Source organism: Panthera tigris, chromosome A3 (assembly GCF_018350195.1).
Source record: "Panthera tigris isolate Pti1 chromosome A3, P.tigris_Pti1_mat1.1, whole genome shotgun sequence".
Classification (NCBI taxonomy): domain Eukaryota; kingdom Metazoa; phylum Chordata; class Mammalia; order Carnivora; family Felidae; genus Panthera; species Panthera tigris.
Window position 1 is genome coordinate 104,297,504 of NC_056662.1, and position 20,112 is coordinate 104,317,615.

A 20,112-nucleotide genomic window follows, 5' to 3' on the forward strand; every position below is an offset into this window, starting at 1 on the left:
CAGGAGAAGAAAGGACGGTGCCAAAGGTCTTAGATGGTAGTTTTGCCTTGAGGTGCTAAATGTTTAGCCCATCACTATCTACTCCAATTTGAAGAGACATTATCAATCAAATCATTTCCCACATAAGCAGACAAATTATACGGGACAACTTCTAAGGTTTTACCTCATAGCAAACCAGCTTAGCTGTCCCCAGTCACAGGCACACAAAACTGCTGTAGGCACAGGGACTGTTCGTTTGTAGTCTTATGGAATCTCCCACACCCAAGCCTATTCATGACCTTTAGAGGCCCTTGGTACTATGTGATTATGATGCTTCCAAGCTATATTCAAAATTAAAACAATACTAATCTCTTCAGTATGTATAAAAAGGCCCAGAAAGCTCTGATTTTCTTCTATGCCTACTAGAGTAATAAAAAATTTAAATTACTACAGGCTAATTCCTCCTGCCCAATATGCTCAGTTTTATTTGCTTATTTAGTTTCCCCTGCTTTGCTTATCCCTGGTCTGCCTATCTGGTAACTGAACACTGCCCAGCCCCCCTTCTTTGCTTGACCCTGAAGAGGCAGGGGCCACTGTTTCTGTAAGCAGCACATAAGCCTGTTTGTGTCTATAACTGACATGCAGTGATGTAGCCAAAAGCCAGACTATGCGTCATGTGTAGAAAGAAAGCACACTCTGTGCTACCAAAACACGTAACAAGAGCCACCACTGAAGTAGCTCCTGTATCCCGGGTACTTTTTTCCAGCACTTTACATATTTTAGTTCTATCCTTACAAACTCCCACAGTGTCAGTTTTATAACCACTAAGTTGCTGAGCCAAATTCACAGGCAGGTGTGATTCCGTGAGTCAGAACGGCTCAGCCTGTGTGGACTACATGGCCAGCACGCCAGCCTAGCCAGTCTCAGAGATGAAATTCGACTGTCTCAGCAGGGAAAGAACAAATGGAAAACTCCGCTGGGAACATCTGTGGCCCTGAGAGCCTTACGGGCAGCTATGAGTGTGGCAGGGTTCCTTCCAGCTCCTGAACTCAGCGTTGTCCCCAGCCATGCTGTGCTCAGGCTCATCGTTCGCATCAAAGTCGTCCTCCATGGGCCCATCAGGAAAATCCCCGCAGTCATCCTCCTCTACCTCGGCGTTGATGTCAAACACCTGTTCGTTTTTCTTGAACTTGTCTACCAGGGCAGACACGGACTGGAGAGGACAAAGAGAGGGTTCTCTAGTACTCCCCATTCCCACGGCCACCCCAGCCACCGCTGGAGGAACAGACTCCTTTCTCATCCCAAAATTCGAGTTTCCAGCCTCTCCTCCCACCTCCCCAGAGCCAACGTTCTCACGATAGTAAAGCGCTGAGGAAGTTTATATTGTGCAGCACAGGATGAAGCTGTATTGTCATCAGGCACATTTTGTAAAACATGAAACAGGAATCTGTATCCATTAACTACATGTTTAGAGAAAACTGTTTTCCATGGAGACCATTTATTCTGGAAGTGGTAGTATGTAGGCTAAAGGGGGCCATACTAAAAATATACAGAGGAAAGCTCTACACATGACAATTTCTCAGGAAACTCTGTGCCAAGGGACTCAACCCTGAAGAGCAGGAAATTCCTTGAGCCTGACAGCAGCCTGAGACCAGAGGACTGGAATTAACCATGTTAGAGGGTAAAGCTAATTAAAAAAATGCACACCCAGGAATGACAGGGCTGCCTCACCCTCCATTCCTAGCCCCCAGGTTTTAGTCCTTACAGAAGTGCCAAGGGAAATATTTTCTATACTCTTGGCCAAATAAAAATGATGCCACAATTTTGGTTCTCACTGGGCAGGACTTGTCTTGGGCCATCTCACTGAAACCATGAGCAGTTGGACAAATGCCCAGAGCCCTTAGAAGTCTAAAAGTTGAACTCACCTCATTATGTGCCTCGCTGTCCCATTTAGTGAACTGGAACCCGGCCAGGGAAGGGCAGATCTGGCAATCTTCCACACACTGTTGCAAGGGCGCTGGAGAGAACAGAAGATGGCAAAGAGGGACGATGGCAAAGAATGTGGATGGAGCACACTCCTCCCTGCTCAGAACGACCAGAGCAGCACAATGGAGATGGGAGGCTCAGTTGCCTCTTGTTCTGTGGCAGAGGCTGGCTGGAGGCCAAGCTCCAGGTCACAGACTTCTGTCCAGGGAGAGGGTGGTGCTCCAAAGACATACCCACACTGGAAGCAGGCTCCACATTGGCATTCCAAGAGTTACTGAAACATTAGGGCAGAAACCTGAAGCACAGACATTTGACTCTGAAATGGACTCTGTGCCCCTATGCTATAGCTGGGAAATCAAAAACCCTTCCAAAAAGTGTACCAACTGGGGGTACCTGGGTGGCTCAGTCAGTTGAGTGTCCGACTTCAGCACAGGCCATGACCTTGCAGCTCGGGAGTTTGAGCTCTACGTTGGGCTCTTTGCTGTCAGCACAGAGTCCACTTCCGATCTTCTGTCTCCCTCGCTCGCTCTGCCCCACCCCTGCTTGTGCTCACTCTCTCTCTCTCTCTCTCAAAAAAAAAAAAAAAAAAAAAAAAAGTGTACTAACTGCGCAACCAATCATGCAATGCTACTTATTTTAGTCCCAAACTAAACTAGTTACCTCACAAGATTAAAGTCCCAGTTGGGAGCATAAACTTGGAAATAGATCATGAGCACAAAACAGCTGTACTTAGAAAACTTTAGACGAGAATCGGGGCGCCTGGGTGGCTCAGTCGGTTAAGTGTCTGACTCTTGATTTTGGCTCAGGTCATGATCTCACAGTTCATGAGATCAAGCCCTGCATCAGGCTCCATGCTGGGCGTGCAGCCTGCTTAAGTTTCTCTCCCTCTGCCCCTCCCCTGCTCACACATGTGCACGTGTGCACTCTCTCTCAAAGCAAAAAACAAAAAAAAGAAAAAAAACTTTATACAAGAATAGAAAGGATGAAAATGGGCACCGTAACATCTGTGTGGCCCTGGGGGCAGGGGGGTGGGGGGGAGGACCAATTTCATGCAACACATAAAAAAGACTGCACACAAGTGTAGCTACTACATTCCCGCACCTGCCATCCCCCCCCCCCGCCCCCCCGGCTGTCACAATTTCTCAGATGATTCAGAGGGGTATGGACGGTAGGATGGGAGGGGGGATAAAACCCTTTCCAAGCCAGTATAAGGAGTTAACAAAAGGACAGGTCCATTCTCAGACCACCACAGTGGAGTCTGAAAATAATTCACAATGCCCTCTTCTCCTCAGGACCCCCTGAATTGGTAACAAAAGAACAAGGCCTCCCTGGCTCACCAAACACCTATTTTAAAGCTCCTTTCCCAAGTCCAAACTGTGACAGGCCAGGCTTAGCCCAGGGCTCTAAAACGTGACTGTGCGAGCTGGCTGCTGACAGGGGCACACGAGGGATGCAACACATATAGACCAGGTGGGCATCAGCTACTTACTACTCTTAGACTCCATGCTGCAGAGAGGAAGAGAAGTTAGTTTCTCCCAAAAGGATGCCCAATTTGGCATTCCAGAGGCACCTTCTGGTAATTTAGCCAAGCAACATAATGACAGGCTTATTACACTCCAGGGCTGTACGGAAACTTTTCTGATGACTGAAATGCTCTGGTGAGACGCACTATGTGTACTCACCCTTTAAATCTGTCATTTCTACCCAACCTAAATCTGGCAACTCCAGGGGTTCTTCAGTGGAGAGAGTCTGGACATCGGAAGGAAACAGCAGCTCACTTCTGTAGTCATGGCAGTGGAGGGTCGAGAGAAATACCCCCGCTGTGCTGCACTCATCGAATGAGGCTGCTGTCTTCTGAAACATGGGATCGATCTGAACGTAAAAACAGAGGGAACCGAAGAATTATGGAATGCAGCCAAAGCAAATATAAAATCTCATTCACTGGACCCTGCTTATACACAACTGCATATGCTGGATTGAAGTATCTCTGCACATGATCCAAACAGGTCGAGGGCTTTCTGATAGGTAGAATCTCATCCTAGCAGATACCAATTGAAAAGGAAGCCTGTGTGTGGTCAGATGAATAAATGCATAGTGCTCAAGTACACGGTAAATGGGAACAAGCTTCTACTGTGTCAATCTGTTTATAATCTACACAGACAGTATCCCTCTGCTGGTCTCTTTCCATAAGTCACTGTTTTCAAATAGCTATCTCTAGTAGAATGCTATCACAACAAATTCTGTGGACTTAGAAAACCTGTATGAGGGATCTGTTCACAAGATCCCATTATTACTCTGAACAGAAATATTTTCACAGATTTGAAGGAACACACTAAGAGATTGAGGGGAAAGACAGGCAGAGTCAGCAGGACTAAATGGATGGGTAAAACATGGAATAGGCTGTAAAAAGGCTCTCAAGGTTGGGATAAGGAGTAGGAGTGGCACAGCCACATGACACCAATCCCAAAGGCAGAACAGGGCACAGAGCACGAGAACAAGGACAGAGCAAGGCACACGCACGTGTGGCAAGAGGGCAGAAGTCACCTGATTGTACAGGTGGCCCTGCGACAGGAAACAGGTTGGGTAATGGATTCACAGGTTTTATGTCTCCGGATGTAGCTACTACGGAGAGAAGAGGCCTCAGGTGGGATGACAGATGTGGCTCTCTGGCTCTTTCCTGGCCCCCTTACCTCTGAGCCTGGCCCCACCAGAACCAAGACTCTCCTCTCGCCTTCCCAATAAACCTGTCTCACCATCCTCCTAGCCCGAGTATCACATATATCACCTCCACGTTCTTCCTGCCTCCCTACCGCTCACCCAGTCACACAGCCTGGCAAGTTTTCCTCCCCGCACATCTCTACCATCTATCCCTTCCTTCTTCACCCCTATTGCCACCAATACAACCCACGCCTAAGTTAACCCTTGCCTCTGGTCTTTCTCATTTCCCATTCCAAAAATACTAGTGTTGCTATTCCCATTCCCTTCCTAAAATGCTACCCAGACCATTGGCTTCCCACCTGGAGCCCCACACCTTTTGAGGTCCTGTGTGGGTAGTTAATGAAACTCAGCATTTCAAAGAGTCAATGCAGAAACTGTAAATGCTAAAATAAAACTGAAAAACACTAGTGTTCCTCACTTTTGTCTAGAATTACATCATGCTAGTGTAGGAACAATGGTCTTGACTAACACCTTTGAGTAATTTGAGAGGAAAATGAATTATTGCTAACTGCATAGTTTGGGTAGATAAAGCTTTTGTCTTTTATTTATGTATTTATTTATTTTTTAAGTAATCCCTACATCCACCATGGGGCTGAAACTCACAGCCCCAAGATCAAGAGTCACATGCTCTAAAGACTGAGATAGCCAGGCACCTTGGGTAGATCAACCTTTTGAAACAAGGGTCCACAGCAAGGAAAAGAGAGAGTAAAAAGAGACCTTGGTAGACAACGAACTGCATGGTAAAGCCTAGGTGGTTTCAGCTGTGTGAGTAAATACTAGACAAACTCTAGTTTGGCTCTAGACAAACTTATAAACCACCCAGCTGCCTAGCTGCCTAGAATCACCTTCCTGGCAATCTCCATCTGAAAATACCTACCTTTCCTTTAAGGCCCAGTTTCAAATTTCACCTCTTCCATCAATTCTGACCTCCACCCACTCTGATTTCCTATACTATGTGCCTTGAACTTCCTTTCATTGTATCTATTTGTGCTCTCCTGGTTTCAAGAACTGGAGCATAATCAGGTTGGAATCTCTCATGACAGCAAACATTTTGCACACAGAGAGCTGTGTCCAAAACAGATCAGCTCATACACAAATAAGAGTTCTCAACTGGTCTAGACACACCCACAGAACATTTGCTTTCTCATCTCCATGCCATCTCCAAGAGAATGTGGGTTCAAGAAACAGTTGAAACTTCAAATTTTAGGTTTGTGACAATCTCTCCCTCTTGTTTATCTTCCAAATTGGGCTTTGGGCCATTACGGCAGATTACAGAGCAAAAAAATACTTTCTAGGATGGGGTACTTGGTGTTTCTTCAAGACCAATGATGGGGCTCCTGAGTGGCTCAGTCGGTTAGTCATCCAACTCAGCCTGGGTCATAATCCCACAGTTTGTGAGTTCGAGCCCCGCATTGGGCTCTCTCCTCTCAGCACAGAACCAGCTTCACATTCTTTCTCTCTCCTCTCTTTGCCTGTCCCCACCCTCAAAATAAATAAACTTAAAAAAAAAAAACAAAAAACCCAACACCAAAAGATGAATGATTTCACTTGGCCTAGATGTAGCTGACCACCACAGGCTTAGAGGGAGCAGCACTGCTTGCTCTCTCATTCTCTCTTTAGAACAACTGGAAAGGGTAGTTACTGCAAGCTTCCTCAGGCTCCCTGGAACTGGGTCTACCTGGTCAGAAAAAAGATGATTGGAAACAGAATTTTCTGTAAGAGCTGAAGTTGGATGTAAGAAAAGGGGAAAATGGAGAACTGGGGAGGGGACGGGAAGGTGGGAAAGAATTATATGGCTTCTCTTCAGATGTATGCAACATGTTACTATGGATAAAAAGCAGTTTGCTAGGAACAGATTCACTACCACAAAACCCGTATGTGGATGGGACTAATGTCACCTGTTCTTACAATTTAACAAAGTGAGATTCAGAGTCTTTTCCCAAACCACACAGCTAAGACAGTGGAACTAGGATCTGAACTTTACATCACCTGCCTAGAAATCTGGCACTACCCAAGGTCAACGCTGACACATCGATAAATACAACTCTCTCTCCCCAAAGCACCCGCCACCCTTGTTTTTCCCCCTCCCTCTTTGGCCTTGGCCTCAGTGGATCCACCTTCCTCAGGCCCCATCCTGCCAATTCACACACAGTCCTCACACTAGCACAGGCTAGAGCCTCCAGGCAAGTCCAGAGAAGAACTGCCCCACCACTCAGAATAAGACTGGCAAGGCTCCTCTCTCCTAGCCCCCGCATGCTCAGCCTCTACCACTTCCATCTGCCATGAGGCCACCAGGACTAATTTCATTATTACCCTCTATTTAGTTTATTTATTAGTTACATATAAAAGACCCAGGAGCCCCCAGGATTCTACATTTCCCAGGCTCTAAACCCTATACAGCTCCGACATCCCCTTTTTGGGCCCCACTCCCCTCTCTTAACAATTGATAATTTCTGCCAGGGCCCTCTAGACTCGGTCAGTCATCACCGAAATTCCCTACATTCCCCCACTTCTTTCTTCACCTACCAGCTGTAACTCATTCATTTTCAATGGGGGTGATATCATTCTAAAGGAAGTGAAAACGGGTTCTGGGAGAGGGTGAAAAAAAATCTCAGAAGTTATAATAACTTGCGGTTCTAAGCCTCAAACTTACCTGACAAAATCTTATTCCTTTATAATTCATTTCAGGGCAGGGGTAGGAAGACAATATCTAAAAAGGCTCTGGAGGAGGAAGAGAATGACAAAACGCTAAGGGGCACTGCTCTAATGAAACCTGCTGTCTGCCCAAGGACACTGCTTCCCTGCAGGCTCACCAGTGCGGCTGCTTCCTCTTCCGCAGCTCTCCAACCGACCGCTGGCCTAGATGTGGGATAGGTGAAGTTCCTTGTTCCTCATCGCTGCTTCCAGATTACTCTCCTTCCCAAGTCCTAAAACCCTCAGCTTTGAACGTAATATAAGGTCAGACCTCACCACCCTCTGCCCATATGTTTTTCAATCGCCTTCCAATCCCCAGGTCTACCCAATTCTTGGGAGACCTTAATATGCACTCTTGGCTCATTACTATTCTCCAATTTTACTGCTGTCATAGTTTTTGGTGGTTTCAATATCCATCTATCCATCCATCCAGCACTGTGGCCTCTCAGTTCCTTGATATCCTCTCCTTCAATGGTCTTGAGCTTCATCCTGAAAATCCCAGGACTTCCAGAGATCCCAGCATGAACCCCACACCTCCTGTCTTTTACTCCCTTTCTTCTTCTCTGAATTGAATCCTAACCATGACTGCAGCCTCTCTGTTGCTCAACTCCAAGTGCCCCTGACAGTCACCTCACATCTTTCCAGCCAACACCTTCTTGTCTCTAACACCAAGAAGTCTTTGACCCACCAGGCCCTACAACCACTGATCATACGGCTTTATGCTGTCCCTCTTTTCCCCACCAAAGTCCCATAAACACTGATCGTAACCACCCCCTCACACATGATCTTCACTCCAGTGCTCCTTTCTAGCTGTGTCACATTGATTCAGCTGAACACAATCCTGTATTAAATCCAGCTTTCCGCCCGCTTCACGCTCGCACCCACACAGCTAACCACTGTCGGAGAAACACACAAAGTCACGTTGACTGAACTTACTTTATATTCGTCTGCCACGGCCTTCAAGTCAACCATGAGTGTTGTCTGGCAAGCAAACTCTACTTCCCCAGTCCACTTGCTCACCCACCCTCCTACCTTTTTCTCTCCTCAAACCTTTACCTTTCCTCTTCCACACAGTCAGTTGATGGTCTGGCTTCCTATTTTCAATGGGGGGGGGAGTGGGGGGGTGCTGGTGGGACACAACCAGAAGGGACTACCTGGAACGCTCCCACACGTGCACACTTGCATGCCATCTCTCACCAGCCATGGGTGCTCCTTAGCCAAATTCTGTCGACACTGTCCATTCCCTTCCCTTCTCACGAGCTCAAAGACTCTACTTGAGCAAGTCTCCTCCATTCTCCACTAGACTGTTCCCATCAACAAGTAAACATGCTGTTAATTCTCCCATTAAAAAAGCAAAAACCAGGAAAACCCTCCAGACCTTACTTTCTTCTCCACTTGCCACCCATTACTCTGTTCCAAATTATAGCAAAACTCTTCAAAAGAACAGCCTATAGTGTCTTCATTCCTCTCTTGCCATTTGTTTGCCCCCATTTATTAAGAAAAATTTCAAGCCTACAAGAATGTTGAAATAGTAATAAGAACCTCTGTGTAACTTTTATGTAGATTCCCCATTGGGTAACATTTTGCATATCTGCTTTCTCTCCTTGCCACCCCCACCGAACCTTTTCGGAAGTAGATATTGTGACACTTTACCTCTCTGCCAGTTATTAAGGTATTGCTTCTCAGACCCAAACCAACTTCGTATTGTCCGCTCTGTGATGCTAGCTCTAGGACCACATTTGGGCTTTGCCAGCAGCTCCCTGTTCGGCTCCACCAGTAGGGGACACTAGAGGGAGCTTGCAAGGCTACAGGAAGGGACTTGCTTCTTTCTGTAGGCTTCCTGTTGCTGTCACCCAGCAGGACTTCTTCACCCCAGATGCACTAGCTGAGTTCAATTTGCACTTTTACTCACACTCACAGAACCAGCCTCACTGTGTGCCCCTCACAGATACCAGCACCAACCAGAATGCCTTCCTCAGAGGTCTGGGTCCTGGGTCCCACAAGCCCCTCTTCCAAACTCAGGGACACTGAGCCAAGCAGCACCCCTTCCTTGGTCTGAATTTCAGCTCCATAGGCCCTTCCTTCTCCAAGAATACCAGTGGCCCCAGGTTGCCACTTTGGTAGAGCTGATCACTCCCTCCTCCCTGACACTTTCTCATTTGGGTGCCACACCCTCCTGGTCTTCCTCATACCTACTGAATGTTTCTTCTTTGGCTCTTTGAAAAATTCTTAAGATTGGGGTATCCCAGGGCTCAGTCCTTTTTCTACATATGCTCATTCTGGTGATCAATTCCAGTCTCTTGACCTTAACTGCCATTTACAAATGTCATGGAGGTAGGAGAATGTAATCTAGTCCACTGTTGGTGGCATAGTAGATTGGTACGACCCAATGGAAATTCTATGACTCAGAATTTTCTTACAGATACATCCTCAGAAGAGCACAAATATGTACAAGAATGTTCACTGAGATACTGTTTTTAATAGAAAAATTTTAAAAAAGCTTGTACCAACACCTTTGCTTTAAATTAACTATGCTAAAGATAAATGAAGCCTCTGGCTGCCTTTAAGCAGATTCTTTAGGATTTGCCAGATCGTAAGGCTGTTTACAGCAAGGACTCTGGAGCGAGGCCACTTACTTTCAAATCCCAGCTTGCTTACTAGCTGTATCATTTTGGGCAAGTTACTTAACGCCCTGTACCTCAAGCGAGGTAACACAGCTCAGCTCACAGGCTTTGGGCAGGATAGGGTGCCCAGTAAATGCACAGTAAAAGTTAGCCATCATTATCTTTGCTGCATGTACTAGGAAAGAAAATTAGTGGTATGATCGATTAGAGTCCTTGGTAATTTGCCATCTCTTTCGACTCAGTCATTCTGAAATATTGTGGGGAAAGCAGGGACTTATACCTGTCAGTCTTCACTATAAAGCTAAGGGATGATAATGCAGATGCCAATTATATATTTTACTCCCTTGAGGCCTAAGCAAACGCATACCGGGCAGGCTTGGCTCTGCCGAGTTTCAGCCACTGAGGCTCCGAATTAGTCAGAGACCACACTGCACACAGTTCCTCACCTCACACTTCCGATCTGCTTCAGAGACATTGAGGTTGCTTATATTCTGTTCGATGGTTTTGTAGGAGTGCTTCTTCTTTGGCTTTTGAGCCTTTTTGGTTGTTCCTGTCTCAGTAGCACTTCCATCTGAAAGAAGAAATAAGACTAGTTACTGCAAGGATTGCTCTGGAGCACGTAACTAAACTAATTAACTCATGTTCTTCAAACTTCTAAAGAGCAATCATAATTGGAATGTGCCATTCTCTCAAAGCAAAAGGCTCATCTAATCCGCAGCTTCAGGGACGCCTGGGTGGTTCGGTCAGTTAAGCGTCTGACTTGGGCTCAGGTCATGATCTCGTGGCTCGTGAGTTTGAGTCCCATGTCAGGCTCCATGCTGACAGCTCAGAGCCTGGAGCCCGCTTCGAATTCTCTCTCCCTCTCTCTCTACCCCTCCCCTGCTCATGCTCTGCCTCTCTCTCAAAAACTAATCCACAGCTTCGGGAGAAACCTTAAGTATTTGGCTTCTAATACAAGCCAATTTCTAAAGCCCCCCCAAATCAGAAGCTCCCCCACTTGGTGATGTTTACTCAATCTTGCCTAAATAAAAGCCAAAAGTTTTAGTAAGGTTCTTCTCTTTTTTGAAGAAAAACAACTCTAGGGCTTAAGGATCTTCTCATATACAATTCTGAAAATGTTCATGTCATCAGTCGAATGAGATTATTGATTTCCTACGACTTCATTCCAACATATTACTCAAATCACTACCTGCTACACCCTTAAGCCAGCCCCTTAAATCCAGATCTGAACCCACATACCTGCATCATGGTTCTCTACCTCTGGAGATGGCGCATCTTTGCCCAGCCCCCCGAGGACTCTGTATACATCGGCATGGACAGCGTCCACCCGCACAGCGTAGATCTTGGTGCTGGCATCCAGAGTGCCAGCGGCCACCTAGTCAAACAAGCAGAGCTATACTCACTGGAGGCATAAAAAGGAACTGCTGAACAAGCAAAAACACAGCAAGCTTTGTAAAATATTTACTTGCTCTTAAGAAAAAAATGACAAAGATTCCCCTAAGACTGACAGGGAATAAACAAAATATAACACAAAGAGATCTCTAGTTCATCAGTTTAGGAAAGAAAGTAAAGAAGCTAATAAAATGTCTTATACAAGGAAGGTTCTCATGTATTTGCAGAATTCAAGTACAGGGTTGTGCTAAATATCAGAAATAATCATCATTAATTCACATCCAAGAGAAGGTGAACATCCTTCTTACTTTAAAGTTGGTCGGTTCGGTGTCTTTCTGTTTAAGAATCTCTGACATGAAATCAATCAAGTGCAAACCAAAAGCATTCTTGGTAGTAATTTTCTGAAAACAGAAAAACGTAGAAAGGTTTGTTATTTATAGCCTAGGCTCATGTAAATAATGCTACCCTAATAGAGGAAGCTACGCTTTTACAAAGTAACAGCCCACATCTCACCACAGGTATCGATTCCCACAAACACTTGATGACAGGGCTAAATCCATACACGTATCTCCCCATTCTCAAGGCCCAGAGGGTGACAGCACACTTCCTGAGTTTTCACTGTACGCAGACCCTGTTCTAAGCACTGCACACAAAGGGACTCGGTCACCCTCAGAACAACTCTAGGAGGCAGGTACTAGTCACATTCTCATTTTACAGCGGACGATGCAGCAGAGTGCTTAGGCGACTTGCCGATACTATACAGCTCGTGAATGGCAGGGGCTGGATTCCAACAGAGGCTAGCTCTAGAACTCACACTATTAACCCCTAAGCAATGCTGCCTCTCTAGATACACTGCAGGTGGCGGGCGACCTTATCAAAAAGAGCATGGAAGGCCCATAAGAAACAGTAAAAGCATGCAGAAAAATATTAGCATTAAGAAGAGTCGCTGGACAATGAAAGCACATAATTATCATCAATTGCGCGTTCTCCACAGAATCAAGGATAGATTTCCCTTGTGATCAGGTTGCAGTATCTTCACTGATAATCCAGCAGATACTCACATTTTTCTTTTTTTTTAATAATTTTTTTAAAATTTATTTTGAGAAAGAGACAGCACAAGCGGGGGGAGGGGCAGAGAGAGAGAGAGAGAGAGAGAGAGAGAGAGAGGGAGGGAGAATCCCAAGCAGGCTCCGTGCTGCCAGAGCAGAGTCTGACATGGGGCTCGAACTCATGAACCAGCAAGATCATGACCTGAGCCAAAACCAAGAGCCGGACACTCGACCAACTAAGCCACCCAGGCGCCCCAGATACTCACATTTTCAGTGGATAGTTTGATACAGGTGGAGTAATGTTCTGTAATCTGTGTATTTGTAAATTTAGGAATCGTGGCTGAAACGTCAATATTCCTACACGAAAAACAAAAACAACAAACTCTGGCAAGGATCCATGATGCCCTAACCTTTCAAAATCTGGATCCAGAATCCCACATGGTATCGTGGAGATGCCAGACCCACGTGACCCGCGTCAGGACAGCCACCCAATGGAGGCAGCCCCGAATGCACTCACCTGCTCGATGGGGAGGCTAGCAAATGAGGCGAGTCTGCGCTGAACTGCAGGTCCAGGACTCGGGAGCGCCTCCGCTGCAGTCGCTCCTTTTCGTCGTCATTCTGAGGAAAGTCTTCAAGGACGGGGGTGCCAGGAGTATTGAGAGGGGCCTTCCGAGGCAGGGGCATCGAGAACACCCGTTCTGAAGGTGAGGAGGTACTGTGGGGGTGCCCACGGATTTCTGAAGAAAAAGGTATTCACTGTGGCTGATGGTGATGGAGCCAAACACTTGCTCAACAAACCTTCCACGGAACATTTCCTATTCTAAAGTGGGCTTGGGGCCTCTCCTGGGGTGGAAGTTCACTGCACATTTGCCACCAAGATCTTTTCCAACTCGAATATTCCATGGCTAGAACCTCTATAGTTTACGTTTTTCTTGGCGTGACGGCCTTCTGATGCTTCCTTGACAAATTAATGAGGTCTGAAAGGAGGTCAAATTCGAGAAGGGCTGAGAATCAGTGGATTTAACCACCTGGAGGTTTATTGGTGACCTCGACAATAGCCGTTTTCCTAGGGTAGCAGCGGGAGGAGAAAGTCAAACAGGCATAGATTCCAGGGAAGATAGGAGAAGAGAAACTGGGAGACAGTAAATGGAGACAAGGTTTTCAAGGACTTACGTTGTAATAAGGAAGGACTAAAATGGGAGGGAAGCAGTTGAAAGGGAAGTGAGGTTGAGAAATTAATTTTAAGATGGGAAAACTCCAGCTTAGTAGAGAGAATGAAGCAAAGAAATTGTATTAGTTTCCTATTGCTGCTATTAACAAATTACTACAAACTTAGTGGTTTAAACCAACACAAACGTATTCTCTTGCGGTCCTGGAGTCAGAGTCTAAAATCAAGGTGTTAGCAGGGCTGTGTTCTTTCTGGACGCTTCAGGGAAGAATCTCCTTCCCTGTCTTTTTCAACTTTTAGAGGCTGCCTACATTCGTCCCATCACTCCAACCTCTTGTTTCTGTCATCACATTGCCTTCTGACTGTGAACCTCCTGCATCCCTCTTATGAGGACCACTGAGATTGCACTGGGCCCATCCAGATTATCTGGGATAATCTCCCCATCTCAAGACCCCTAACCTAATCATATCTGCAAAGTCCTTTTCAAATTATAATCTTGTATTAGTGTGTGTGTGTGTATATATTTATTTATTTAGTAGCCTCTACAACCAACATGGGGCTCCAATTCACAGCCCCAAATTCAAGAGTTGTATGCTTTTCCAACTGAGCCAGGCAGGTGCCCCAGCAAAGTCCGTTTTACCACATAAGGATACCATATTCAAAGGTTCCAGGTATCTTTGAGGGGGGGGGGGGCACTATTCACAGCGATCATGCAGAATAAAGGGTAAAAGTCACTGAACAATGCATTCAAGGAACAATGCATTCAAGGAAGTAAGAGCATTGCTTTTCTTACAGAAAGCCCATCCACAGCAAGAGAAAGGAAGCCAGACAACACAGACAGAGATACAGGTAAGGGAGCAAGCACAACGGTGCATTTGTGGATGTTCCTTTTGGACTGTTTTAATTTTCTTAGTAAAATAAGAAGCACATAAAAACCAAAACGCAGTAGCTAAGGGTGAGGGCCAGGGAGGAGGTACTGGAGATTTCAGGAGAGAAAGGAAGGTATGGAATAGCCATCTAGGAGAAGGAGAGTGGATGAACAAGGGAATACAGCATGACTGCTGGGCAGCTTTAGGGTCCCCTTGAGACCATCAAGTGAGCAGGGGCAAGGGGAGAGTAGGCAGAGTTGGAATTAATCAGGGTTGTGATTTTATGAAGAAAGTATACAGAGGCTGGAAGAGGGCAAAAGGCTAGAAGGGGTTAGAAGCATATGAAACAGAGTGATTATACTGATTGACCAGGGAATGTAAGCTAACGAAGGAGGGGAACAAGGACATGAGAGACATGAGGGACAATGAAAAGTAAAGAATATAGGGGCTCCTGGGTGACTCAGTCAATTAAGCGTCCAACTTCAGCTCAGGTCATGATCTCATGGTTCGTGGGTTTGAGCCCCGCATTGGGCTCTGTGCTGCCAGCTCGGAGCCTGGAGCCTGGAGCCTGCTTTGGATTCTGTGTCTCCCTCTCTCTCTCTCTCTCTCTCTCTCTCTGCCCCTCCCCTGCTCATGCTCTGTCTCTCTCTGTCTCAAAAAAAAAAATTAAAAAAAAAAAAAAGTGATACACAATTAACACTAAGTGTTGCCCATGTAAGGGGAAGGGAACATAAGTGGCAAAGGGTGGGGGGGGCGCGCTAGGTGGCTCAGTCAGTTAAGCGTCCCACTCTTGATTTCAGCTCAGGTCATGATCTCACAGTTTCGTGAGTTACAGCCCTGAGTAAGGCTCTGTGCTGACAGCACAGAGATTGCTTGGGATTCTCCCTCTCTCTCTGCCCTTCCCCGGCTCACACTCTGTCTCTCCCAAAAGAAATAAACTTAAAAACATTAATTGGGGCGCCTGGATAGGCTCAGTTGGTTAAAGTGTCTGACTTCAGCTCAGGTCATGATCTCAACTGTTCGTGAGTTCAAGCCCCACATGGGGCTCTCTGCTGTCAGTGCAGAGCCCCTTCACATCCTCTCTCTCTCTCAAAAAAAAAAAAAAAAAAACATTAATTTTTTCAAAAGTGGTGCATAGGGATAAAAGGGAATAAATAAAATACAAGAAGAACTTCACATGTTCCCCTGATAGCTTCCCACAGGCTGAAGAGTATGTTTGACATTAACTCTGAGGTGAGGTCAAAACAAACAAAAGGAACAGAAAGAAAAAATAGAAAAGGAAGGAGGCAAGAGACATATTTAGGGAATGAATCAAGAGGACTTGTTACTATCTGGATGAGGGCACTTCCAGAGAAGAAGGGGAGTTGGACCTTGAGACAAAAGACTTTAACAGAAATAGGAAGCACTGAAGGAGGAACCTAAGAGGGAAACTCAAGATGGGGATCAGAGGCACGCTTCAATTCTTGGAATACTCCTCAGATTTCTCTCGTTCAGATGATTACTGAGCTCAAAGACACTTTCTACATCTACTTCCTTACCTCCCATTCGTTTTTCAAACCTCTATGTCTGGCTACCACCCCCACCACTTTATGAAAACTATCTTGTTACCAACACCTACAACTTCTGGCTACTTTTCAGGCTTCATCTCTCTGTAGAGTTTCGGCAGCATGTGAAACAGATGAAAAGCCTTCAAGTGCTTCTTGAAACACTCCTGGTTTCTGTGTCACCGCTCTCTTCTGATGGTTTTTCAAGCTCCCCCTTCTCTATCTAGCTTCTAAATGCTGGTCCTGAGTGTCTTTTCTTACAGGGTCTTCCTAGCGTTCTCACCTGTTCCCATGGTTTTATGATCTATATGATGATGATGTCCAAATTTGTTCCTGAGTCTGCGGGCCACTTCCCTGAGTGGCCCATATCACTCCCCGGAGTGTCCAACTCTTATCCCAATGTTTACTGACCCATTCAACAGTCTCTCACATGAGTCATTTACCACGTCCAAAACGTAACTCTAAATTTCCAAACCTTTTACCAAGACCTGCAAAGGCCCTGCCTACCTCAAGGGCCTCACTCACTGTTCAGGCACAATGTTGCTAGTCCTAGCGGAAGCCAGGCTCTTTCCTCCTTGCCCTTTTATCGCACCTGCTTCTTCTCCCTAGAACCCGTTCCCCAGTCTCTGCTCTAAGACCTTCCTTGCATCCTCAAATGAAAGGGGCCCCTCCCCTTACTCTGCTATTCTCAATCACAGCACTCAGCCTCATGCGCAATTCTTTCGTTTGTTAACTGGCTCCCCAACTAGAATACAAGCTCCAAGAGGTTGGGATCTTATCTGTTTTGTTCTTTACTGTATCTCTGCACCTGACAGAGCGTTTGGCCCAAAGGGAGCGCTCAACGCTTACTGAATGAATGCAAAAATACACGCACGCGTGCGAAGCGTACGGCAGGCCCAGGAAAACCACCGTTTCAACGGAGACACACCGCGCACGGCATAGAAGCCTACAGGAAGGGTCGCCCCACACCCAGCGACCGTAAGGAGGAGTGGGGATCGGCCCAAGCGCTCCCGACGCCGACTGAAGCCGTGTCCTGATTGGCGGGGCACACCCCTCCCCCACTCTTCCTTCCCGCCTCTTCCTCTCGGCGCCTGCCTCTCCCTCCACCAGCAGAGCCCAAGACCAACAACTAGGCCGAGAATATCCGCACCTCCCGCTCAGTCCGCCCGCCGACCCTGCCCGCCCGGAGCACCGCCTCACGCCGACCCCTTCCAGCGGCACCCCGCACCCGCTCAACCTCACCTGGGCAGGGAGGCCCCATCTCGCTCTCCCTGTCTGGAGCTGGTTTTAAATCGCGCGCCGAGACGCTTTAACGGCGTAACGGCCGCGGTGACGTTTGCCGTGGGCGGGGCCAGAAGCGGGCCTGCGCAGGCCGCCTCATCCTCCGCCCGCAAAGGGGGTGTGCCGGGCTGTGCACTAGTGTGCTGCTTGGAATGGCTGGTTTCCTGCTCGGTTCCTGTGAGCGCACTGTAGAGGGTCCATGGACTCCCTGAAATAGCATGAAAACTCCCTCTTTTCGAGCTTAGGCGCGGAACTGGGCACTAGCCCACTAGCTGGGCTCCAGCGTGGAGCAGGACGGGCGAAGACACTGCTTTCACGCAATTCACTTTCTAACGATGGGGGCAGATTACTAGGAAACAAGGTTAATTTCTCATAGTGACCTGTATTATGAGGGCAGCAAAACACTAAGGAGGTAGAAAGCGATGGATGGGGTATGGGACAGAGGTGAGAAGGAGCCAACAACACGATGGACGGATCGGGCAGGCGGACAGGTGCGAAATGTTGTATATACAGTTTTGAATGAAGGCCATCATTTTTACTCACATTCTTGTGAAAAGCTTAATGGATATCTACACCTCCCCCTCCCCCCCCCCCCACTCCTACCCCTGCCACACTAAAGAAAAGGTTAAGGTCAGAAATGAGATGGGTATAATTGGCACCTATCCATTCTTCATGTGATCCCAAGAATCGTATTATGGGAGGAAAGGCCAGGGCAATTTCCCCAAATATCTCTAGAATATCCTATAATTTCTTTTTTGTTTTTTATTTATTTTGAGAGAGAGAAGGAGAATCCCAAGCAGGATCTGCACTGTCAACACGGAGCCGGACCTGGGGCTTAATCCCATGAGCTCTGAGATCATGACCTGAGCCAAAATCAAGAGCCTAACTGGCCGAGCCACTCAGGCACCACCCTGCCCCCATTATTTCTTACAACACACATCTGGCATTTTATGCAGTGTTTCCCCTCAAGGGTGTTATTGGTATTCAGGGTGAAACAATTCTTGACACGTGGGACTCTGTAGGACTGTTCAGCAACCTCCACACCATTTGTCCGCTGAATGCCATCAGTGCCCCTCCGCCATTAAAAGTACTACCCTTTGTTGCAAACCTCTTCATAAGCCTATTTGCTTTTGCACAAATAGTGACCACCTTCAAATCTTTAGCGCAAGGCAGTGTGGAATAGAAGAATGCAGGTTTACAGTGTCTTTCAGCGAATGATTCTACCAGCCACCCAGGGACCCAAATCAGCACCCAGGAGCCATCCTGGATGCCTTACTCTCTATACACAATCTATTGTTGAACTCTTTTTACTTCCTAAAAAGCTCTTCAGCCCTGCGTCTCTTTTTCATCCATATTACCTTCTTGCTGGTCTGCAGCAGCCCCACACCTGCTCGGACACCCTCCTCATTGCACCCAGGGTGGTTGTTGCTAAGTACCTGTTGCTAAGTACCGACCTGTCACTTCCCAAAGTCTCAAACCATTCAAAAGTTCCATTGCTCTGGGAACTTCTAAAGTGGTCTAGAAGGCCCTACAGGGTCTGGTCCCTGCAGCCTCTCCAGCTTCATCTTGCACCTTGCCTCCGCTTACTTCCTGCACTCCAGACACTTGGGCCTTCCCTCAGACTCTCCCTCATCATGCCCATTCCCACAAGGCCTCTGCACATGCCATGTGCACATGTCCTCCACATAGGATCTCAACCCCATCTTCACCCAGTTGGCACCTGTCAAGTTTCAGCTCACATCACTTCCTCAGGGAAGCCTTCCTTGATACGCTCAAGTGTCCTTACTGGAAGTTTTAGTGGAACTTGTCACCTTTGAAATTTCACATCCGCTGGTGTGACTATTTCATGTCTGTCTCCTCCACAGGTTGTCAGTTCCATGAGGATGAAGCCATTGTTTTCCCAGGGCCCAGTGCTAGCCCCGGACACAGCAAGTGCTTGAATATGTATTGAATGTGTGAAGTTGGAAGACAGGCTTAAATCCTCGGTTGGGCATGTGAACCTCTCTGGGCCTCATTTTCTTCTCTGTTTATAAAACAGTGAAGATAATACCCCTTCACTGGACTGCTTGGGGCTCCCTGTGCTGGGAGGGAGAGCCAGCTCCGCCCCCTGCAGGCGGGTCATTCACCTCCAGATCTGAATGCCGTCTTTGTTTCTCGAGGGGTTAGTTGGGTGGAGGGTGCCAAAAGATTGAATGATTTATCAGTGGTATCAGTGGTATGCAAAACTCAATTGCTCTGCACACACCCCAAGTAGTGCCTCCCGCCCCCACTCCTGGTCTGCCAGAAAAGCAGTACTGGGGCCATTCCCCTTCCCCATTTCACTCCTTACCAAGATCTACTTCCCCGAAATGAATGGCAAAAACCTTTAGGTGAGGAACGATACCGTTATCGGTTGGCGACCTGAACAATCTTTCGGCTTCAAATTTGCCCTGACCTTCCATCCTGCAGCTGGCTTGTATCATAATGTAGTTCATGATATAAACAAGTCACTGGGGCTCAACAGGCATGTAGTGCAAATGGCTTTACGTTCATTTTGGCCTCTGAGCAAATGCCTTTAATTTTTGTACGTGATACGAAACTCCTGACCTAAAGACTGGGCTAAGGACCAACAATTTCTGTCTTCTAGAATTTCTAAACAACACACCACCCTTTATCTTAATGTAGTGCTTTTAGCTTTTCAAAGCATGTTAACTCCTACATCTTGATATTCCCAAGACCATGCTGGAAGGTTGCTAGGACATGCACTTTCCTCCGGGCTCTGCCTTTTACTAGCTATGTGACCTTGAGGAAGTTGTGTACCATTTCTTT

General features: G+C 46.9%; 1 protein-coding gene and 1 long non-coding RNA gene across 4 annotated transcripts in view; one reads left to right on the forward strand and one right to left on the reverse strand.

Moving 5' to 3' along the window:
• Positions 1-17,343, reverse strand: part of NCAPH (non-SMC condensin I complex subunit H) — a 33,127-nt gene extending 15,784 nt beyond the window's left edge. For all 3 annotated transcript variants that reach the window (XM_007082381.2, XM_042982062.1, XM_042982063.1), the window contains exons 1-9: positions 17,266-17,343; positions 12,960-13,179; positions 12,709-12,799; positions 11,702-11,794; positions 11,241-11,376; positions 10,448-10,572; positions 3,648-3,837; positions 1,905-1,996; positions 987-1,192 (exon numbers count right to left, since the gene is read on the reverse strand). In XM_007082381.2, the coding sequence (XP_007082443.2) occupies positions 987-1,192; positions 1,905-1,996; positions 3,648-3,837; positions 10,448-10,572; positions 11,241-11,376; positions 11,702-11,794; positions 12,709-12,799; positions 12,960-13,179; positions 17,266-17,284 (1,172 nt within the window). In that variant the 5' untranslated portion in view covers positions 17,285-17,343. The remainder of the gene's footprint in view (positions 1-986; positions 1,193-1,904; positions 1,997-3,647; positions 3,838-10,447; positions 10,573-11,240; positions 11,377-11,701; positions 11,795-12,708; positions 12,800-12,959; positions 13,180-17,265) is intronic.
• A 51-nt stretch (positions 17,344-17,394) lies between these two features.
• LOC122237389 lies at positions 17,395-19,303 on the forward strand. Its single transcript, XR_006215905.1, has 2 exons — positions 17,395-17,795; positions 19,170-19,303. It is a non-coding gene; the product is annotated as an uncharacterized LOC122237389 (long non-coding RNA).
• Positions 19,304-20,112: the final 809 nt, after the last annotated feature.